General features: G+C 42.8%; 1 protein-coding gene across 10 annotated transcripts in view; it reads right to left on the bottom strand.

Moving 5' to 3' along the window:
- R3HDM2 (R3H domain containing 2) overlaps positions 1-21025 on the bottom strand; it is a gene marked incomplete at both ends in the record, with an annotated part of 72892 nt that overhangs the window by 9023 nt on the left and 42844 nt on the right. For 5 of the 10 annotated variants that reach the window (XM_080706265.1, XM_080706268.1, XM_080706270.1 and 2 more), the window contains 5 exons: positions 3781-3881; positions 11254-11408; positions 11843-12003; positions 12229-12355; positions 13901-14143. In XM_080706265.1, the coding sequence (XP_080562391.1) occupies positions 3781-3881; positions 11254-11408; positions 11843-12003; positions 12229-12355; positions 13901-14143 (787 nt within the window). Of the gene's footprint in view, positions 1-3780; positions 3882-11253; positions 11409-11842; positions 12004-12228; positions 12356-13900; positions 14144-17682; positions 17785-21025 lie in introns of all 10 variants that reach the window. The other 5 variants (XM_080706261.1, XM_080706263.1, XM_080706264.1 and 2 more) reach the window with 2 other exon arrangements.

Raw genomic sequence — 21025 nt, 5'->3', positions numbered from 1 at the left:
ATTTTATTTCTCCATCCTAAGAGCCCCATCCATTCCAACATTCTCTACCAACAAAATTGCAATTGACCTTATTCAAACTCCTCGTTGCTACCTGAGGGGCCAACGCAAAAATAATCAAATCTACAGCTTTTCTAGGAGGCAGCTCATAATCTGAGCCTAATGCCTTGGGCCAAGAAAGGTGGGGGATCTGTGAGTGTATAGGGTGAGCATAAGCAAGGCAGAGGAAGTTCTTTCTAATACCAAAATGTAGTCATAAAGATCTATGGCGGCTCAAGGGAAGTGAGAGAAAGAACAAAGTCTTTATATTATTTTCTCTGATTCCAACAAAAACAAAGCCAGGATTCTCAGTTGCAGCCTCTGCCCTGAGCTCCTCCCCATACACTCAGTCCTCCCCCGCTGGCCTGGAGCATTGTTCCTTCACTCAGCCGAGGACACAGAGCACTACTCCGCTGATGAGCTGATTTTTATGCTTCTCTTCCTCCAGCCAAAAGCAGGTGGCATCCGTTAGCAGCTGAACTGTCACTACTTCTTAATGGACATGGCAATAAAAAAAAAGACAAAAAAAAAAAAAAACTGCCCAGTGACAGCGCTTCCATATAATCAGTTTGGGAGGAAGGATCTGGGTTGAGAGCTGGTGGAAACAGGGAGAAAGGGGTTGAATAAGGAAATCAATTTCAGCTTGAAAGCTCTGAAAGGAGAGGGGACATGTGAATGGCTTTTTAAGTGGCATCATTAAACCTGGGCAGAAAGGTCGATTGGTCAGAGCAAACCGCATAAATACAAACAGATGACATTTATGTCTGGCAAAATTGTTTTCATTTTTTTTGTTTAGGTTATTTTTTCTTTTTTTTTAAATCACTGCAGAAGACTGATAAGGCTTCTTCCTTACAATTAGTAACCAAATCTATAGAACAGAATGTCCAGAGAAATAAAATCCAAAGGCATATTTCCCAAATTGCAGGATAGAAATCAATCTTGACCTTATTCCTTTTTAATTTTTTTTGGGGGGTAGGGAAAGGAAAATATTCAGGAAGCAGAAGAGAAAAGAAGCCTCAGCTTTGGAAACCCTCAACTAAAGTATGAGTCAATAAGTATATGAGAGGCTATTCCTGAATGCATCTTGCTCTGTCCATGCTGTTTTATCTCTGTGTGTTGGCAGTCTGTATACAGGTATCACTGCCATTTCATGTCTGTGTACATCTTCTCTGGACAAGCATCCCTGCAGAAACCTCAAAGGATCTGCAAGTGATTTTTTTTAGTGGGAAGAAGTGATTTCTGGAGTTATGGTTCTATCTAATATTATAGTGTAGGAATTAAGGTCCAGGCCTGGGGTAAACTGGGCAACTACAAAAATGTATTAATAAACCAGAACAGTTGTTCCAGGAACAGCCAATCCTAATCCCTGCCTTTATTTTTGGAAAAGTGACCATGTTGCTACATGAGAGGAGGGCGGATGACTGTCCTCTGAAGGTGACAGAGCAGCCCTTGTGGACTATGCCTGCTGTTCATCTTCCCAATAAAGGGTAAACTGGAAAAGAAAGCAGAAGCAGTACTGTGATTTTTCTTTTTTCACTTCCTCTTAAAAACTCTTTAAAATTAATGGTATGGTGAGCACAGTTTCAGATGATATGGGTAGAACAGAGGGTCCTACCATCTAGGAAAGGTAGAAAGGGGTCAGTCAAAAGCTTAAAGGTCAATCTAGTAGTTAGGAAGAAAGGAGATAGTCCTAGGAAAATTACAGAAAAAATAGATGAAGTTTCTTAAAATTCCCATACTTGGGAGGTGGAGACAGGAGGAGCACACTGGTTCGAAGCCAGCATCGCTGGGTTCAGAGACCCTGTTTCCAAATAAAAAAATATAAATATAGGTCTGGGAGTGTAACCCGGAGGTAGAAGGGTTTCCAGGAACCCCAGTGCCACCACCAAAAAAAAAAAAAAAAAAAAAAAAAAAAACCTAGATTATCTGCTTCTACCTCTAGGCTAGATCTCCAGTGTTGCCAGCTTCCAGACAAGAGCTGTTTTAGTTGACTTAACCTAGTACAAGGATAAGTAGGTAATGACAAGTTCTTTTCTATTGGTTTGTTTTTAACTGAAAAGACGTATTTGAAGAACAGATATAAACAGAGACCAAATAGATATCCTGACATACCACAAAGGACACACACAAAAATGTGCATACAGGTAAGCCCATATGTGCACAAATGTGCACATACAGATGGGCGCGCGCGCGCGCGCACACACACACACACACACACACGCACACACACACAGTTATTTTAACAAATAGGAGAGAAAATGCCCTGAGGTACCAAGCACCACCACAGGCTACAGTGGTTCTTGGAGCAGGTTTCTACAATTTCCATAATCTGCTGGGAATTTCAAGGCCAAGTGCCCCTGGCGGACACTAGGAGAAATAGCTAGAGAGACTGACTACTCATGTAATAAAGGGTAAGGACTGTTGAATTTTAAAACCTCAACCTGTGAGGATCCATGTTTGGCCTGGATGAGGCCAGATGTCATTGCTCTTTAAAGGCAAGAACTGATTTTTTTTTCCTTTTTGGTGTATGTATGTGGTACTGGGGATTGAACCCAGGTGCATTTTACTTTTGAGCTATGCCACTAGATCTATTTTTACTTTTTATTTTGAAACAGAGTCTCACTAACTTCAGAAGGGCATAAGTTGCTGAGGCTGGCCTTGAACCCGCGATCCTCCTAACTCAGCCTCCTAAGAACTAGCAATATAGGTGTATGCCACCATGCTTGGCTACAACTGATCTAATGAGCCAGGTTAATTTTAGAATGCCCTTAAAGCATCTAACACAGTGAAGGAGCAAAAAAATCTCAGGTGAAAAATATTACATTTCTAAGTGGAGAAAACTGGCAAAAATCTTCCTCTTCCCAGTAGAGGGCACTCTGCCATCCCCACAACAGTGTGGAACCAGAATCATTAGAGGCTCAATTAAGGCTCTACAGAAGCCCTCAAGTTTCTTTAGCTGCTGTGACAGGGTGGGCTACAGAGAATCCCACAAGGGCAGCTGTGCTTCATGCACTGGGGGTGGAACCCAGGGGCATTCTACCTCTGAGCCCTATTTTTTTTTTTTTTTTTTTGTGGTACTGGGGGAGGAACCCAGGGGCTTTTCTACCTCCAGGCTATACTCCCAGACCTATTTTATACTTTATTTGGAAACAGGGTCTCACTAAGTTGCTGAGAGCGTCACTAAATAGCTAAGGCTGAATTCGAACCTGTGCAATTCTCCTGTCTCAGCCTCCTGAGTGCTGGGATTATAAGCGTGCACTACCATCCCTGGCCTCAGCCCTATTTTTTATTCTTTATTCTGAAACAGGGTCTCACTAAGTTGTTGAGGACCTCACTAAGTAGCTGAGGCTGTCCAAGAACCATGATCCTCCTGTCTCACCCTCTCAAATGCTGGGATTATGAGCATGTGCCCTACTGGGGGTGTTTTTGGCAAAGACAGACAGCAAGAGGCCACATGGCAGAAACCTAGTCATCTGGGATAGCTGGCCCCTTTGAGAAGGCCTGCACAGTTGTTTAACATGAAGACCATTTACTTCCCACTGGAGAAAAAGGGACAGAGTACAAAAGCCTGTTGAAAATGTTCTTTTGGGCCAAGCATGTCACCCTGGATAACTCTAGCCAATACTTTGGTCTTCCTGTGTGATAGGGTCACAGACAGTCCTTGAACCTTTTTTGCCCTTCCTAGCTCTAGAGCACAGCCCTTGCTAGTACCCAAGCTCCCCCCAAATTCTTTATCTTTGTTACCTGAGTACTGCTGTGGCATTTGTGGTGGACTGCACGGAGAGGGAGACTGAGGCATCTGGTACTGCTCAGAGCCAGGAGGCTGCAGGAATCCCATGGAAGGGCTGGGAGATGAGAAAAAAGGAGCGGTGAAGCAGGAGAGGGAGTAACACAGCTTCTACACACAGCTGCTGCTTCCTTGGGCCTCCCCTGTGGGAAGCAGAGGCAGCTCAAAGCCATTCCCAGACCAATTTGCCATGCAATTTCTAAAATCACTCATCAGTTCAAAGTTAATTATATATATTTGTACTTGATCATCTTTCAATTAGGAAGCTGCTAATCAGTGCTACAGATGGAACGTTAGCGACACATGCTCTTCCCAACAGTATGGAAATACCAGACACAAACACATGCGCATGCATACACACACAGATATTAGAAACACAACAAAAATATAGGCAGAGAGTGTCAGAGACAGATAGAATGCTAGAAAGAGATGGGTAAAAGCAAAAATTAAGATTTTTTTTTTAGGATCTATACATAAAGCAAACTCTGAGAATCACCTAAAGACAAAAAGAAAAAACCCACAAAACTCAAAACACCCTAAAGATATACATATAAAAAGACAGATAAACAAATAAACCCTGAAGAAACACACAGAAACACAGATATAGACTTGAGTTCTAGTTCCAGATCTACTTCTAGCCAGCTGTGACTTTGGGTAAGTTTTTTTTTTTTTTTTTTAATGGGGCTGGGGATGGAACCCAGGGGCATTCAACCTTTGAGCTACAGCCCCTGCCCATTTTTTATTCTTTAATTTGAAAGCGGGTCTCACTGAGTTGCAGAGGGCCTCACTAAGTAGCTGAGGCTGTCCGTGAACTGCAATCCTCCAGTCTCAGCCTCCCAAATGCTGGGATTACAAGCGTGCGCCACCATGCCCGGCTGAATTTGGGTAAGTTTAAAAAAAAAAATCCCTAGCTGAAATTTCATTATTTTTATTACTATTATTTTATTTTATTTTTTCAGAATTAGGAATTGAACCCAGGGGCATTCTACCTCCAAGCTACATCTCTAGCCCAAATTTTTAGTCTTTATTTTTAAACAGGGTCTCAGTAAGTTGCAGAAGTCCTTAATAAGTTGCTCAGGCTGGACACAAACCTGCAATCTTCTTGTCTCTGCCTCTCAAGTACTAGGATTACAAGTGTGTGCCACTATGCCTGGCTATTCTTTTTTTTATTTTTATGGTTTAAACCTAGGGGCATTCTACCTCTGAGCTACACTCCAGCCCTATTTTTTATTCTTTATTTTCAAACAGGGTCTCACTAAGTTGCAGAGGATCTCACTAAGTAGCTGAGGCTGGTTGTTAACTGTGATCCTTCTGTCTCAGCCTCACAAATGCTGGGATTACAAGTGTGCACCACCATGCCCAGCTACTATGGTTTAAACCCAGGGGCATTCTACCTCTGATCTATACCCCAGCCCTATTTTCTTTTTCTTTTCTTTTCTTTTCTTTCTCTTCTTTTTTCTTTTTCTTTTTTTGGTGGTACAGGAGTTCCTGGAAGCCCTTCTACCTCCAGGCTACACTCCAAGACCTATTTTATACTTTTATATTATTTGGAAACAGGGTCTCTTAAGCCAGCATGGCTGGGTTCGAACCTGCGCAATCCTCCTGTCTCCGCCTCCTAAATGTGGGGATTATAAGCGTGAGCAACCACGCCCAGCACCCCAGCCCTATTTTCTATTTTTTTTTTTTTTTTGCGGTACTTGTGTTGGAACCCAGGGGCATTCTACCTCCAAGTTACATGCCCAGCCCTATTTTTAATTCTTTCTTTATTTTATTTTTTGCAGTACTGGGGATGAACCCCAGGGGCATTCTATCTCTGAGCTACTCCCTCAACCCTATTATTTATTCTTTATTTTTTCTTTTCTTTTCTTTTTTTGCATGTGTTACTGAGGATGGAATCCAGGGACATTCTACCTCCAAGCTATATCCCCCAGCCCTATTTTTTATTCTTTATTTTGAAACAGGGTCTCACTGAGTTGCAGAGGACCTCACTAAGTAGCTGAGGCTGTTTGCAAACTGTGATCCTCTGGTCTCAGCCTCCCGAATGCAGGGATTACAGGTGTATGCCACCACACCCGGCTATTTTTTATGCTTTATTTTGAAACAGGGTCTCACTAAGTTGCAGGGCGCCTCAGCTGAGGCTGTCCATGAACCTGCAATCCTCCTGCCTCTGCCTCCTAAGTACTGGGATTACAAACCTTAAACACCATGCCTAGCCTAGCTGAAATTTCTTCATTTGAAAATAGGGGAGCCAAGTGTGGTGGCACACACCTGTAATCCTAGTACTTGGGAGGCTAAGGCAAGAGGATCATAAATTCAAAGTCAGCCTCAGTAAGTAGTGAGACTCTCATCAACCTAGTGAGACTCTGTTTCCAAATAAGAAATAAAATTGGGCTGGTGATCTAGCTCGAAGGTAGGATGCCTCTGGGTTCAATCCCTAGTATAACCAAAAAAAAAAAAAAAAAAAAAAAAGTGGGGGAGAGCCAAGCATGGTGGTGTATGCCTGTAATCCCAGCATTTGGGAGGCTGAAACAGAAGGATCACGGTTTGCCACCAGCCTTGTCAATCAGTGAGGCCCTGTTTCAAAATAAAGAATAAAAAATAGGGCTGGTGGTGTAGCTTGGAGGTAGATGCCCCTGGGTTCCATCCCTAGTACCACAAAAAATAAACAAATAAATAAATAACAAAAAATCAGGTTCAATTCTCAGTACTACAAAAAATAAAAAATAAAAATTAGAGAGCTGGGCATGGTGGTGGCATGCTTGTAATCCCAGCATTTGGGAGGGTGAGACAGGAGAATTGTACAGGTTCAAAGCCAGCCTCAGCTACTTGGTGAGGCTCTCAGCAACTCAGTGAGACCCTGTTTCCAAATAAAGTATAAAACAGGTCTGGGAGTATAACCCAGAGGTGGAAAAGCCCCTCGGTTCCATCCGCAGTACCATAAAAAAAAGAAAAATTTAGGGAAAGCTGGGCATGGTGGCATACAATTGTAATTTCAGTATTTGGGAGGCTGAGACAAGAAGATTACAGGTTCATGGCCAGCCTCAGCAACCTTTTGAGGCCCTCTGCACTCTGCAACTTAGTGAGACCCTGTTTCTAAATAAAAAATTAAATAGGGTTGAAGTGTAGCTTGGAGGTAGAATGTCCCTGAATTCAATCCTCAGAATCACACATACACACACATAAAATAAAATAAAATAAAATAAAATAAAATAAAATAAAACAAATAAATATTAGGTGAAGCTGGGCATGGTGGCACATGCTTTAATCCCAGTACTTGGAAGGCTGAGAAAGGAGGATAGCAGATTTGAGGATGGCCTCAGCAAGTAGTGGGACTCTCATCAACCTAATTAGATACCTGTTTCAAGCTGGGCGTGGTGGCGCACACTTGTAATCCCAGCATTCGGGAGGCTGAGACAGGAAGATTGCAGTTCAAAGACAGCCTCAGCTACTTAGTGAGGCCCTTTGCAACTCAGTGAGACCTGGTTTCAAAATAAAGAATAAAAAATAGGGGAGGGGGTGTAAGTCGGAGGTCAAATGCCCCTGGGTTCCACCCTCAGGCCTGCAAAAAAAAAAAAAAAAAAAAAAAAAAAAAAAAAAAAAAGAAAAAGAAACCTGTTTCAAAATAAAAATAAAAAATTGGGCTAGTGGTATAGCTCAGAAGTAGAATACCTCTGGGTTCAATCTCTAGTACCATATACAAAGACAAACACACAAACATAAAAAAGAGAGAAAATAATAAAGGGAAGACCAAGGCATGGTAGCCCATGCCTGTAATCCTAGTACCTAGGAGGCTAAGACAGAAGATTTGAGACTAGTCTAAGCAACTCAGTGAGATCCTGTTTCAAACTAAAAAACAAAATAGGGTTGAGAGTAGAATGCCCTGGGTTCAATCCACAGTGCAGAGAGAGGGAGAGAGAGACAGAGAGAGAGTGTGTCACACACCTGTAATTCCAGTACTTGGGAAACTGAGACAAGAGAATCATAGGTTCTTAGCCAACAATTTAGAAAGGCCTTCTGCAACTCAGTGAGACCCTGTTTCAAAATAAAAAATAAAATAGGGCTTGGGGTGTAGCTCAGAGGTTGAATGCCCTAGGTTCAATCCCTAGAACCACCAAAAAAAGAAAAAAATTGAGAAAAACAAAACAAGGAGAGTAGATTATTTCTTTATAGTACTGAGGACTGAACCCAAGGGCATTCTATCTCCAAGCTACATATCCAGCTCTATTTTATTTTTTATTTTGAAAGAGGATCTTGCTTTGTTGGTAAGTCTCACTACTTGTTGAGGCAGTTTTCAAACCTGTAATCCAGCCTCCCACATACTGAAATTACTGGCAAGCACCACAATGTCTGGCTCAGAATAGATTATTTATAAGGTACTGTTATGACTCTATTGAGTATAACCTATTTTCATATATATATTTTTTTTTCTTTTTTTCTTTTGTATTGGGGATAGAACCCAGGGGCATTCTGCCTCCAAGGTATACCCCCAGCCCTATTTTTTTTAATTTATTTTGAAACAAGGTCTTACTGAGTTGCAAAGAGCCTCACTAAGTAGCTGAGGCTGTCCGCAAACCGTGACAGCCTCCCAAATACTGGAATTACAAGCGTGTAATTCCAGTATTTGGAATTACCTCCTGTCTCAGCCTCCCAAATACTGGAATTACAAGCGTGCGCCACCATGCTTGACCTTCAGATATATATATATATATGTAAAGTAGAAATATAAATATACGATTGGAGTTTCATCCACAGATACAATGGTATGCAGAAAAGTTTACATATAAACACTCCAAAGTTGTTTTTTCATCCTTCCTTCCTTCCTTCCTTCTTCTTATTTATTTATTTTAGTGGTACTGGGGATGGAACCCAGAAGCATTCTACCAATCTTTTTTTTTGAAACAGGGTCTCACTGAGTTGCGAAGGGCCTTGCTAAGTACCTGAGGCTGTCTGCAAACCACGATCCTCTTTTCTCTACCTCCCGAATGCTGGGATTATAAGCGTATGCTACCACGCCCGGCCTTATTCTGTATTTTGAAACAGGGTCTCAATGAGTTGCAAAGGACCTCACTAAATAGCTGAAGCTGTCCGCAAACCATGATCCTCTTTTCTCAGCCTCCCAAATGATATGATTACAAGCATGTGCCACCAGGCCTGGCTTATTTATTTTTTGATGCATTGTAGTATTACATTTTAATGGGGTACAAGATGGTAGAGGCATACATGCACACCCCAGCCCTATTTTTTATATTTATTTATTTATTTATTTATTTATTTTTGTGGTACTGGGGATTGAACCTAGGAGTATTCTACCTCCAAGCTATGCTGCCAGTGCAATATTTAAAATTTTTTTTTTTGTGTGTGTGGTACTGGGGATGAAAACTAGGGAATTCTACCTCTGAGCTACACTCCTAGTCCTATATTTTATTCTTTATTTTGAAGCAAGGTCTCACTAAGTTGCAGATAAACTCACTAAGTAGCGAGGCTGTCCATGAGCCATGATCCTCTTGTCTCGGCTTCCCAAGTACTGTGATTACAAGTACACCATCACACCCAACTAATATTCCAATTTTAATTAATTAATTAAATTTTTTTTGGGGGGGCGGGTCTAGGGATGGTACCCAGGGGCATTCGACCTCTGAGCTACAACCCCTGCCCTATTTTTTATACTTTATTTTGAAACTGGGTCTCACTGAGTTGCAGAGAGCCTCACTAAGTAGCTGAGGCTGTCCTTGAACCACGATCCTCCGGTCTCAACCTCCCGAATGCTGGGATTACAAGCGTACGCCACCACGCCTGGCTAATTATTATTATTATTTTTTTTTTTTTTTACAATATTAAGGATTAAACCCAGGGCCATTCTACCTCTGAGCTACACCCCCAGCCTTATTTTTTATTCTTTATTTATTTTGTGGTATGGGGAATAAATTTAGGGGCATTCTACCCCCTAGATATACCCCTAGCCCTATTTTTTTTTTTTATGTTTTATTTTGAAACAGTCTTACTAAGTTGCAGAGGGCCTCATGAGGTTTCTGATGTTGGCTGAAAACCTGTGATCCTCCTGTCTCAGCCTCCCAAGTGCTGGGATTACAAGTGTGCTCTGCCATATCCAGCTTTTATTTATTTATTTATTTATTTATTTATTTATTTATTTATTTATTTTTGGTGGTACTGGTGGTAGAACCCAGAGGCTTTCTACCTCTGGGCTATTTTCCCAGACCTATTTTATACTTTATTTGGAAACCGGGTCTCACTAAGTTGCTGAGAGCCTCACTAAGTAGCTGAGGCTGGCTTCAAACCCGTGCACTCCTCCTGGCTCAGCCTCCCAAGTGTGTACACCACCACGCCTGACTCTTATTTTTATTTTGAAACAGGGTTATATTAGGTGGTGAGAGTCTCATTACTTGCTAAGGGTGTCTTCAAACCAGTGATCCTCCCATCTCAGCCTCCCACCATGCATTGACATTTTCTTTTTTGTGGTATTGGGAATTGAACCCAGGGGCACTCTAACACTGATCTACATCCCTAGCCAATTTTTTGTTTGTTTGTTGTTGTTGTTGTTTTTGAGACTGGGTTTCACTAAATTGCCCAGACTAGCTTCAAACTTGTGATCCTCCTTCCTTAGCCTGCCAAGTAGGGAATCATAGGTATATGTCACCTGCCTGGCTCCAAAATGGTTTCTTTTGTGGTGTTGTGGATATTGAACCCAGGGGACATTCTATCTCAAGTTACTATTTTACTTGAGCCCTATTTTATTTTTTTATTTGGAAAGCAGAGTCTCACTAAGTTGCTGAGAGCTGTGCTAAGTTGCTGAGACTGGCTTTGAACCTGCAATCTTCCTGTCTCAGCCTCCCAAGTATTGGGATTACAGGTGTGTGCCACCACACCCAGCTAAAATTGTTTCTCTTAATGATGAGCTGCTCAAGTCTCACTGATTTCAAAAACAAAATATAGGGAACATTATAAAGCCAGCCTGTCTGTCTGTCTGTCTGTCTGTCTCTCTTTTGTGGTGCTGAGGATGAAACCCAGGGGCTTTCTACCTCTGGGCTATAGTCCCCAGACCTATTTTATATTTTATTTGAAAACAGAATCTCACTAAGTTGCTGAGAACCTCACTAAGTAGCTGAGGCTGGCCATGAACCTGCATGATCCTCCTATCTCAGCCTCCCAAGTACTGGGATTATAAGCATGCTCCACCATGCCTGGCTATAAAACCTCTATCTCTGAAGCAAGAATGTTTTCTGCTGATGAGTGACATATAAATATCAAGTCTATGAGAAGAAATGGAAAATGAAGTCTCTCTTATTCTACCTGCTTTAGACCATTACTGGGATCTTTACACCTGTTTCTTTGGGCCAGTGGAAACAAAAGCATGGTGAGAGAGTTGTTGAAGATATATGGGAGGTGTGCCTGGGCTCTCCAGTGGTCCTCACCTTGTACCATTCTGCTGAGACGGTGGAATCATGCTGTAGTACACTGGTACACCCCCTGCTGGAAGGCCTCCTTGCACAGACTGGTTCGCAGGGACCAGCATAGGTTGTTGGAAAGGTGGCTGGACCACATTTTGTGAGTCACTGCCCACTGGAACCTGAGTGAAGAGGAGAATAACTACGTGAACTTGTGAGCTCATCCAAAGGACAACCTACTCATCACTAGATCAGGGCATTACAACTTATTTTTCTTGTCTCCTCATCTACTAAAGGAAATGTTCAGAGAGCTATCTCCATTTCCCTGTTCTCTAAATACCACCCTTGGGCATCTGACAAAGAGGAAGAAGCCTGATTTCCTTTAGACTATACTTTCCAGTGCATACATTCATTTGCATGGTTTTATAAAGACCAAACAATTTAAAGACTCCTCTTAGACTCACTGGATTTTCTTTCATAGGAAAAAGACCCTAAACTTCTAGAGGGATGTGGACAATATTTTAGTATTGGAGCTGTCAGTCTGGATGACGCTGAGAGGCTGGTTTTTCCTCATTCCAAATATTGGATAATCTTTCCCAAAGCAGAAGGAACTCACTTGGTAAGAAGGCAGTGGAGTGTACTGCACCACCAGACCTTGCATTTGGCCGCCCATGCTGCTCCTCTGGTTGTTGAGCAGGCCCTGGTTCTGGGGCTGCTGGACCCCAATCATGCCTTGGTAAGCCGCCTGCTGCTGGTTAGGCATCATGGGCTGTAAACCTAGGGATGGGCAAGGCAGAGAAGACATAGTATGAATGAATGTTTAGTAGGAGCTCACTCTCTAGGAGTAATTTCTCTTCTCCATTCTACTCTATCTTTTCTTTCCCTTGAGATCCTAAGCCCCTCCTTTCTTTTTTTTTTAAACAGGAAAAATAATTCTTTTCTTTTCCTAGACTTTGCCCTTACCCCTATGTACCACATTCTTACATCTGTGGTTCCTCTTACCAGGCTGCTGGGATGGCTGAGGCAGCTGTTGACCACGTTGGGGGCTGTAGGCTACCGGGTGAGAGAGAGGTCGATATTGCTGGTTGGAGTTAGGATATTGTCCAGGGGGATAGTAAGAAACCTGGATCTATGATGAGAAAAAACAGGTGTGAGAAGTACCTCTAATTCAGCCCCAATTACTGCAAAGTACTAAATGCCTCAGGGCTAATGGTCAGAAATCTGTAAGTGGAAATATTTTGGGCCTGTAATTGCAGGTTTACTATACAAGTTTGAAATAAAACAGGATTTGTATGTTATATACAAAGGAGACTTCTGGGCTAGAGTGGCAATATTTTTTTCTAGTACTGGGGGTTAAATCCAAGGTCATCTACCTTTATGCCACAACTCCAACCAAATTTAAGATTTTGAAACAGGGTCTTGCTAAATTGCTGAGGCTGGCTGCTAACCTGCAATCCTCCTGTCTAAACCTCCCAAGTACTGGGATTATAGGCATGGGCTTACCACACCCAGCTTAGAGTGACATTATTATTATTATTGATACTAGTATTGAACCCAGAGGCATTCTTTGAGCTATACTCCCAGCCCTATTTTATTTTTTATTTCGAAACAGGATCTTACTAGGTTGATAAGAGTCTCACTATTTGCTGAGGCTGTCCTTGAACCTGTGATTCTCCTGTTTGAGCCTCCCAAGTACTAGGATCACAGGCGTGTGCTACCATGCCTAGCTAAGTGACAACTTTTTTTTTTTTTTTTTTTTGCGGTACTGAGAATGGACCCCAGGGGCATTCTACCTCTGAGCTACATTCCCAGATCTATTTTTTTTTAAATTCTTTATTTTGAAACAGGATCTCACTGAGTTGTAAAGGGCCTCACTATTTGCTGAGGCTGTCTTTGAAGCTGTAATTCTCATGTCTCAGCCTCCCAAATGCTGGGATTACAAGCATGCACTACCATGCCTGGCTTAAATGACAACTTTATTTAATTTTTTTGGTATTGGGGGTGGAACCCAGGGGCATTCTATCTCCGAGCTATACTCCCAGCCCTATTTTTTAATCTTTATTTTGAAACAGGGTCTCACTGAGTTGCAAAGGGTCTAAGTAGTAGTAGCTGAGGTTGTCCGCAAACCATGATCCTCCTGTCTCAGCCTTCCAAATGCTGGGATTACAAGCGTGCACCACTACACTTGGCTTTATTCTTTGTTTTGAAACAGAGTCTCACTGAGTTGCAAAGGCCCTCACTAAGTAGCTGAGGCTGGCCACGAACCTGGATCCTACTGTCTAAGCCTCCTAAATGCTGGGATTACAGGCAAATGCCACCACGACCGGCAAAAGTGACAACTTTTAAAAGTACATCTGGAGCCGGGTATGGTGGCATATATCTGTAATCCCAGTACTTGGATGACTGAGACAGGATTGCAGTTTGTGGCCAGACTCAGCTACTTAGTGAGGCCCTCTGCAATTCAGTGAGACTCTGTTTCAAAGAATAAAAAATAGGGCTGGGGGTGTAGCTCGAAGGTAGAATGGCCCTGGGTTCTATCTCTAATACCAGAAAAGAAAAAAAAGCACATCTTGGGGAAAGTAGCCCCTCTGGTCTGTCTAAACTAGAGAGAGAAAGGATTATAATACTGGACAAACTAAATTAGTGACTGAAGCTAGGGACAGGGGCTGCTTACCTGCTGAGGGGGCTGCATGTAGCCCTGGGTTGGCAGGACTTGCTGAGTAGGTGGTACATGGCTAGAAGTAGAATAGTTGGAAGTGGGGAGGGGCTGTCCTGTGGAAGCCATGATGAAGCTAGTCTGCTGAGGGTGCTGGGAGATAAGTGAGGACTGGAACAGAGCTGGGGATGGGTCAGCTGCTTCAGTAGAACCTTGGCGGCTAAGGCTCATTTGTCCAAAGGGATTACTGAGGTCATCTGCCTGTTGAGAGAGTGGGAGTCTCAGGACCAAGGCTGTATCAAGACTCTTGTGTTTTCCTTCAACATAAATAAACAAATAAAAAAGCAATACTCTCTACAGCCTTCCTTATATCATTTTTGGATAGTCCTCTCTCTGTTCCTGGAGAGGTGCCTTTGAGCCTTAAGCGGTCATGTGATATTTTATTTTTTTTTGGAGGAGAACAACAGCAGTTTTATTTTATAGCCCTATCCTTTATATGTGTTTTATTTTTAATTTTTTGCAAAGCTGAGCGGGACGTAGTGGCACATGCCTGTAATTCCAGCACTTGGGAGGCTAAGACAGGAGGATGCCAGGTTTGCTACCAGCTGCAGCCACTTAGTGAGACCCTGTTTCAAAAGAAAAAAAAAAAATAGGGCTGGAGTGTAAAGGTAGAATGCTCTTCTGGTTCCGTTATTTTTTTTATTTCTATTTTTTTTTTTTTACAGAGCTGGGCATGGTGGTACAAACTTATAATTCCAGTAATTGGGAGGCTGAGATAGGAAGGTCACAGGTATGAGGACAGTCTCAGCAAAGAGTGAGACTCTCATTAACCTCGGGAAATCCTGTTTTAAAATAAAACAAAAATAAAGTTGGGAGTGTTGCTTGGAGGTAGAATGCTCCTAGGTTCAATGCTCAATGCCACACACACACACACACACACACACACACACACACACACACACTATGAAGAGCCAGGTATGGTGGTGTGCTCCTATAATCCTAGTACTTGGGAGGCTGAGAAAGGAAGATTGGAGGTTTAAACTCAGCTTCAGCAACTTAGTGAGTTTCTCACCAATTTAGTGAGATCCAGTTTCCAAATAAAAAATAAGTTAAGGCTAGGTGTGTAGTACAGAGGTAGAAGACCCCTGGTTCCACGCCCAGTTTCTCTCTCTCTCATTCTCTCTCTCTCTCTCTCTCTCTCACACACACACACACACACACACACACACACACAATTGTGGTACTGGGGATTGAACCCCGGGGTGCTCTACCACTGAGCTATACCCCCAGCCCTTTGCCTCTTTGTTGAAGTTAGCTTGGAATTTGTAATACACCTGTCTCAGTTTCCCAAATACTGCGATTCCAGGTGTGCACCACCATGCCTTGCTTACTATTTTAAGTTGTTATGTGTGTGTGTGTACGCACGTGTGTGTGCTACTCTACTGGGGATTGAACCCAAAAAACTCTACCTTTAAGAGTTATACCCCAAGCCCTATTTTATTTTATTTTTGAGACAGGGTCTTGCTAGATTGATGAGTCTTACTACTTGCTAAGGCTGTCCCAGAACCTGTGATCCTCCTGTCTCAGCCTCCCAAGTACTGGGATTATGGGCATGCACCACAATGCCAGGCTTGTATAGTTTTTGAAGCTTAATTTCAGAGCCAGTTTCCCTTCCTCATAGGAGGCAATGATGGCTACCCTGATTATGATTGTTACTATGATTAAAAGAGCCAGGCGTTGTGGTATATGCTTGTAATCCCCGCTCCTGGGAGGCAGAGACAGGAGGATTGTACATGTTCGAAGCCAGCCTTGCTGGCTTAAGAGACCCTGTTTCCAAATAAAAATATAAAATAGGTCTGGGAGTGTAGCCCAGAGGTAGAAGGGTTCTATCCCCAGTACCACACACATACACACACACACACACACACACACACAAGACAAATGAGTAGGTTAAAGAAAAAGATGTTTTTCACTTTCCTGCTCTCCTCATGCCTCTAGCCATGAAAAGGGCTCCTATATTGCTATAGTTTCTGTTTTTACAACAAAGGACCCAGATAACACCTTGAATGGATTCTGGATGGCTAGTTTCATGTGTCTTGCAGCTCTGCCTATGCAGCAAAGGAGAGGTGGACTCCACGACTCCACTCCTGCTGCTTGTCTTCTTATTTCCTTTCGAGGTCATTTCCACCTTTGTTCTTTGACACTAGCCTAGAGGTCTCCTGCCCTTCAGAAACCACTTCTAATTCTCACCTCCGAAAGGAGGTCAGGGTTAGTGGCTAAGCTAGAGGACTGGACAGGGTGTAATTACCTTCTTTCAGCCCTTTTCTCTGAGCAGCAAGGGTGACAGTATTCTATCGCTCACTAGTTTCTTAGCTTCCTTTCCCCTTCTACTCTCTAGATAGTAATTCATTCTCATTCTCATTCTCTCCCCCCCCCCACACACACACCAGGAGTTCTTTTCCAAAACAAACTAGCAGAAACCAAAGAACAATATTGTACTGCAGTTGCACTCAACTTCCAGGGATCTGTTTTGCTATCTCATTGGTCAGGAATAGATGACAAGAGCTACATATTAGTTTTAGGATTAAAGATTATTTTGGGGTCTATGTTACAGGACTTTTTGGAATGGAGGTAAGAGGGGATTCTAGTGAAAAAGCATAGAGGAAGGCACATCAGACCTTTAAAGGATTTGTAGTCAGGGTACAATCTAAATAGCATGTACTATGCAATAGGATATATTTTATATAAAATTTCATGGTAAGATGGGTAAGATTTAACTTTTTTTGTGTGTGGCACTGGGGATAGAATCCAGGGGCATTCTGCCTCCAAGCTACACCCTCAAGCCCTAATTTTTTTATTCTTTTTTTAAATTAAAAATATATTTTTTTTAGTACTGGGGATGGAACCCAGGGACATTCTACCTTTGAGCGATACCCCCAGCCCTAGTTTTTTATTCTTTTTTTTTTTTTTTTTTTGGTGGTACCGGGGTTCCTGGAAGCCCTTCTACCTCCAGGCTACACTCCCAGACCTATTTTTATATATTTTTTGGAAACAGGGTCTCCTAAGCCATTGCGCGCGGCTGGCTTCAAACCTGCGTGATCCTCCTGTCTCTGCCTCCCAAGCACGGGGATTACAAGCGTGCACCACCACGCCCGGCTACTTTTACTTTTTCATTTGGAAACAGGGTCTCCTAAGCCAGCGTGCGTGGCTGGCTTCGAACCTGAGCGATCCTCCTGTCTCTGCCTCCCAAGCGCGGGGATTACAAGCGTGTGCCACCACGCCCGGCTTTATTCTTTATTTTTGAAACAGCATCTGACTGACTTGCAAAGGGCCTCACTAAGTAACTGAGGCTGGCCACGAACTGGGATTTCTTGTCTCAGCCTCCCAAATGCTGGGATTACAAGTGTGCACCACCACACCTGGCTTATATTTTTATTTTTAAAGGAAATTGTAGACAACCATTCTGACAGAATAAAGTTCCTAAGACATGTTCAGGGAGCAAATCAGATGAAGGACCCACATGGCAGAGAAATAAGGGATCTAGGTTAGACCAATATCCAGTTTTGTCCTCCTGAAACTCAGGGGAACTCAGTGTTCCTTACATGCAGGCACCTTTTGGTGTGCTGTGATGAGGCCATTAGAATGGAGTGCAGTTCAGCCTGTACTGGCCCCTCAAGAACAGTTTTTAACATGCCCTCCAAAAGCATAGCATGCTTGCAAGGCCATCAAAGACTGACCCAGACATACTCACAGATACAGGCCACACATGGACAAGACAATAGGGAGAATGGAGTTTATACCATGTTGTACTGCTGGGGCGGAGAGACTGGCAGAAGGACCTGGGGACAGGAGCTTGGAGAGAACGGAACAGGCTGCGGAGAGGGCTGCAGAGCTGGGACTGGCTGTGGACCAGCAAAGAGGCAGGTAGAAAAGGGAAGAGAAAAGGGAGGTACAGGGAAAGTCAATAGGACAGAAATGGGGAAGGAAAGAGAAGGAACAACAAGATTAATCATAAAAGAAATTTCATGTGAATTGCAAGGTTGCTGAGCAGGCTGGCCACCAAGCCTGGGGTAGCTTGTGACTCTCACAACTCTCCCCCTCCCCCTTTCTCTTTTGCAGTACTGAGGATTGAACCCAGGGTCATTCTACCTCTGGGCTACACCCCCAGTCCTATTTTTTTATTCCTTATTTTGAAACAGGGTCTCATTAAGTTGCAGAGGGCCTCACTAAGTTGCTGAGGCTGACCATGAACCTGTGATCCTCCTGTCTCAGCCTCCCAAGTACTGAGAGTACAAGAGTTTGCCATGGCTTTGGCTTTCACATCTCTGACAAACAAGCAATCTCTCCTATCAGTAGAGACCCAGTATATTTCCTGTGCCATTAGCTACTTAGAACTCTGGAGCCATTGTGAGCAATCTGTGAACTCTCAGGGGTGGGGTCTGCTGCCTGATTCCAAACAAAACTTTTCCCAAAGCATTTTTTCCTGACCACACAATTCCTGGTGAGCTCAATAATATCCCTTCTGAATTCCTGTCTGTACTGCTGCTAAATTTCTATAGAAAGGGCCATCCAAGGTCCCTCTACTGGAGGAAGTATTCATTCACAGAGATGTCTGTCTCTGAGGGCAGAAAAAGAAAAACACTACTTTTGCTTGCTCTATGATTTTCTGTGTTCCTCTAGGCTGTGAGGGCAGTCTGAAAAATGCCCCCATAAGCAAATAGGGAGGATTTAGAGATAAAATATAGATAGCTTAGCTTTAGTTTTTGTCCCTTCACTAGCCGCAAGCAGAAGGAGTTGTTTGTTAGGAACAGGCAGTGTTCTAAACCTACTAATGGGTAGTTCTTTTTTCTTTCTTCTTCCCTCCAGTCATTTCAATTGTTCACTGGTTTGCTAGTCGTAGCCACTGGTAGTAGGAGGGATGGCAGAAAAAGAGAGGTGAGGAAGAGGAAGAAAGTAACATATAAAGTAATTTATATGCAGTGCTCATGAAAGCCTCACAAGAATCCCATGGGAGATATGATAACACGTAAGTGCAGTTAAGAAAGTAAGGCTCAGAAATTAAATTGCTTACCTAGGATCACACAGCTAATATGGTAGAGCTGGGACTGAAACCTAGTTTTACAGGACTTGTGTTCTTTCCATTCTGCTCTAGCAGTTGAAAGACGTGAAAGAAGAGGTCAAACCGATTGTCTCAGGCCTTTTTCCATGAGATCTTCCTTCCACCTTTGAAGTACCAAGAAGTATGGGTACCATGCTATTGATATTGTTGCCTGTTATGTATCTCCAGGAGACTTTTACAGAGGGGACTAGATTCAGTTCAGTAGGCAGAGGGTCTAGGAATCAGAAGATACCCTAAAAGGTAGAACACTTTGGAGCCTCAGTAGAGGATGTGATATCTAGATTTAAAATGCTTAAGTTGCGGAGTGTGGTAGCACATGCTTGTAATTTCAGTACTTGGGAGGTTGAGACAGGAGGATTGTAGGTTCTCAGCCAGTCTCAGCTAACTTGTGAGGCCCTCTGCAACTTAGTGAGACCGTTTAAAAGACTAAAAAATGGGGCTGAGGGTGTAGCTCAGAGGTAGAATGCCTCTAGTTCAATCCCGTCTGTCTGTCTGTCTCTCTCTCACACATACATACAATTATATACATATACATACACACACACACACACACACACACACACACACACACACATATATAATATTAAAGTCATTTTGGATAGGAAAATTTATACTGAGAAACCCCTCTGTGCCCCTGGAGACATGGCAAATCAACGGTTTGCTCTACTGGCAGATTTATCTTCCATAAGCCAGTGGCTTCCAAATGTAACTGCTGGACAAGCTGTTTGGCACTGTCAGAAAATGCTGGTGGCTCTTATAAATGTCTGCTGTTATCCTAATCCTTCTCTTGCTTTTGGGGGAGAACCTAACTTGGAGAAGAAACAGTAAAGTGGTAAAACGAGTATGCCTGCTATCCTCACAGCTGTGCTTTATTTTTATTTAATTAATTTAATAATTTTTGAGGTACTGGGGATTGAACCCTGGTATTCTGCCCCCCCCCCAGTAGTAGGGATAGAACCCAGACAGGGACATTCTACCTCCGAGCTACATGCCCAGCTCCCAGCTCTATTCTTTATTTTTTTGGTGGTACTGGGAATGGAACCCTTCTACTACTTCCAGGCTATACTCCCAGACCTATTTTATATTTTATTTGGAAACAGGGTCTCTTAAGCCAGCAAGGCTGGCTTCTAAACTGTACAATCCTCCTGTCTCCGTCTCCCAAGTGTGGGGATTACAAGCATGCGCCACCACGCCCGGCTTTTATTCTTTATTTCTAAACAGGGTCTTACTGAGTTGCAAAGGGCCTAAGTAGCTGAAGTTGTCTGTGAACCGCAATCCTCCTGTCTCAGCCTCCCAAATGCTGGACTCCCAACTCTCTTAATTTTTTATTTTGAAACAGGGTCTTATCTATTTGCTGAGCATCTCACTAAGCTTCTGAGGCTGTTCTCAAATCTGTAATTCTCCTGTCTCAGCCTCAAGTACTTGGATTATAGGCATATGCCACCCTGCCTAGCTGAATGGAGATTTTAAATAGTAAGGAGAAAAGAAATAATGCTCTTTTCCTACATCTCCATTAACTGGAAAAGGGTAATAATAAAGGTAGGGATCTCACTGTTATTTTTAAAATTATTCTGCTGGCCTGGCATGGTGGCACAAGCTTGTAATCCTAGTACTTGGGAGGCTGAGACAGGAGGAACACAGGTTCAAAGCCAGCCTAAGCAATTCAGCAAGGCTCAGAAGCCTAGTGAGACCCTGTTTCCAAATAAAAAAATAAAAAATTATTCTGCTGCTACTCTCAGCTATAGTTCTCTTCTTCAGTCTGAAATGCAAAGAAAACATTAAGATGTGGCTGCCACCTACTGGTTAATTCTAGGAGAGACCAATGGCTCTTGGATGCCTGAGGACAAAAGAAAAGCGAGTAAGAGGGCTCCTATGCAAGAGGTCCAATCCAATTTAAGTCAATTTGGCAAAAGGTAGCCAGAGAGCTGGGTGTGGTGGCATACGTTTGTAGTCCCAGTACTTCGGAGGCTGAGATAGAAGGATTGCAGGTTTGAGGACAGGCTCAATAAGTACTGAGATTCTTA

The sequence above is a fragment of the Muscardinus avellanarius genome (genome assembly GCF_963383645.1).
Source record: "Muscardinus avellanarius genome assembly, chromosome: 11".
Lineage (NCBI taxonomy): Eukaryota > Metazoa > Chordata > Mammalia > Rodentia > Gliridae > Muscardinus > Muscardinus avellanarius.
This window is presented reverse-complemented; position numbering and strand designations above follow the sequence as displayed.